Source organism: Rhincodon typus, unplaced genomic scaffold, assembly GCF_021869965.1.
Source record: "Rhincodon typus isolate 14 unplaced genomic scaffold, sRhiTyp1.1 hic_rhity00006754, whole genome shotgun sequence".
NCBI classification, from domain to species: Eukaryota; Metazoa; Chordata; class Chondrichthyes; order Orectolobiformes; family Rhincodontidae; genus Rhincodon; species Rhincodon typus.
The window spans coordinates 8,198-9,732 of record NW_025972392.1 but is presented as its reverse complement, the minus strand read 5'-3'; the positions used below and the strand labels follow the sequence as shown (position 1 = coordinate 9,732).

The following is a 1,535-nucleotide window of genomic DNA, read 5'->3' as shown; positions in this document are numbered from 1 at the left end:
GTTAACTCTGTTTTCTCCTCCACAGATGCTGCCAGACCTGCTGAGCTTTTCCAGCAACTTTGTTTTTGTTCCTGATTTACAGCATCCGCAGTTCTTTTGGTTTTTATTTGATAGAGGCAGAGCAGTGGATATTGCCTAAATGGACTTCAGCAAGGCATTTGACAAGGTTCCACATGTTAGACTGATTAGCAAAGTTAGACCACATAGAATCCAGGGACAGCTAGCCATTTGGATACCAAATTGGCTTGAAGGTAGGAGACGGAGGGTGGTGATGGAGGATTGTTTTTCAGACTAGACCAGTGGTGTGCTGCAAGAATTGGTGCTAAGTCCACTGCTTTTTGACATTTATATAAATTATTTGGATTTGAATGTAAGAGGTATGGTTATTAAGTTTGCAGATGACACCAAAATTGATGGTGTCGTGGACAGTGAAGAAAGTTATCTCAGAGTACAATGGGATGTTGATCAGTTGGGCAGGTGGGCCGAGGAGTTTAATTTCGATAAGTGTGAGGTGTTCAATATTGGAAAGGCAAATCAGATCAGGAAATGTGCACTTAATGGGAAGGTCCTGGGGAGTGTTACTGAGCAAAGAGACCTTGGGGCACAGGTTCATAGTTCCTTGAAAGTGGAGTAACAGGTAGACAGGCTTGTGAAGAAGGTGTTTTGTATGCTTGCCTTAATTGGTCGGTGCATTGAGTATATAAATTTAGATGTCATATTGTGGCTGTGCAGGACACTGGTTAGGCGACTTTTGGAATACTGTATTCAATTCTGGTCTCCCGGCGATGTTGTTTGAAAGATGTTGTGAAACTTGAAAGGGTGCGTAAAAAGTTTACAAGGATGTTGCTGGAGTTGAAGGGTTTGAGCTCTCGGGAGAGGCTGAATAGGCTGGGGCTATTTTCCCTGGAGTGTTGAAGGCTGAGGGGTGACTTTACAGAAGTTTATAAAATCACGAGGTGCATGGATCGGGTGAATAGTCAACATATTTTTTCCCAGGGTAGTGGAGTCCAAAACGAGAGAGCATAGGTTTAAGATGAGAGGAGAAAGATTTAAAAGGGACCCAAGCAGACGTCGATGTGTATCCGGAATGAGTTGCCAAAGGATATGGTGGAAGCTGGTACAATTATAACATTTAGAAGGTATCCAGATGGGAATATGAATAAGAAGGGTTGAGTGGGATATGGGCCAAATGGTGCCAATTGGGTCTAGACTAATTTAGGATATCAGCTCTGCATGAACGCGTTCGTAGTGTACAGGTCTATGTTGGTCTGACTCTTATGACTTTAGTAAAGCGCCTCCCCAATCTGTAATATAACGTGGGGAAGTACAATATAAAAGGGTGGCTCTTTCAGTTCATCGACTCGTTTCTGTGGCTGCGTGACTGAGTTTACCACAATACTACCTATTATGGGCAACTTGACTTCGTCGTGTGCTTTAGTCAAAGAAGTTAATGCACCCTATAATGCCCCAATAATAATTGTAACCTTCATCCTCGGATTTATTGGAAATGCCGTTGCTTTATGGATCTTCAGTTT

The 1,535-nt window shown here is 42.7% G+C and overlaps 1 protein-coding gene across 1 annotated transcript in view; it reads left to right on the top strand.

The window, feature by feature from the left end:
- Positions 1 to 1,374: 1,374 nt before the first annotated feature.
- Positions 1,375 to 1,535, top strand: part of LOC109935601 (hydroxycarboxylic acid receptor 3-like) — a 5,702-nt gene continuing 5,541 nt past the window's right edge. Inside the window, exon 1 of the mRNA XM_048594180.1 lies at positions 1,375 to 1,507. Coding sequence (XP_048450137.1) covers positions 1,408 to 1,507 — 100 coding nt within the window. The 5' untranslated portion in view covers positions 1,375 to 1,407. The remainder of the gene's footprint in view (positions 1,508 to 1,535) is intronic.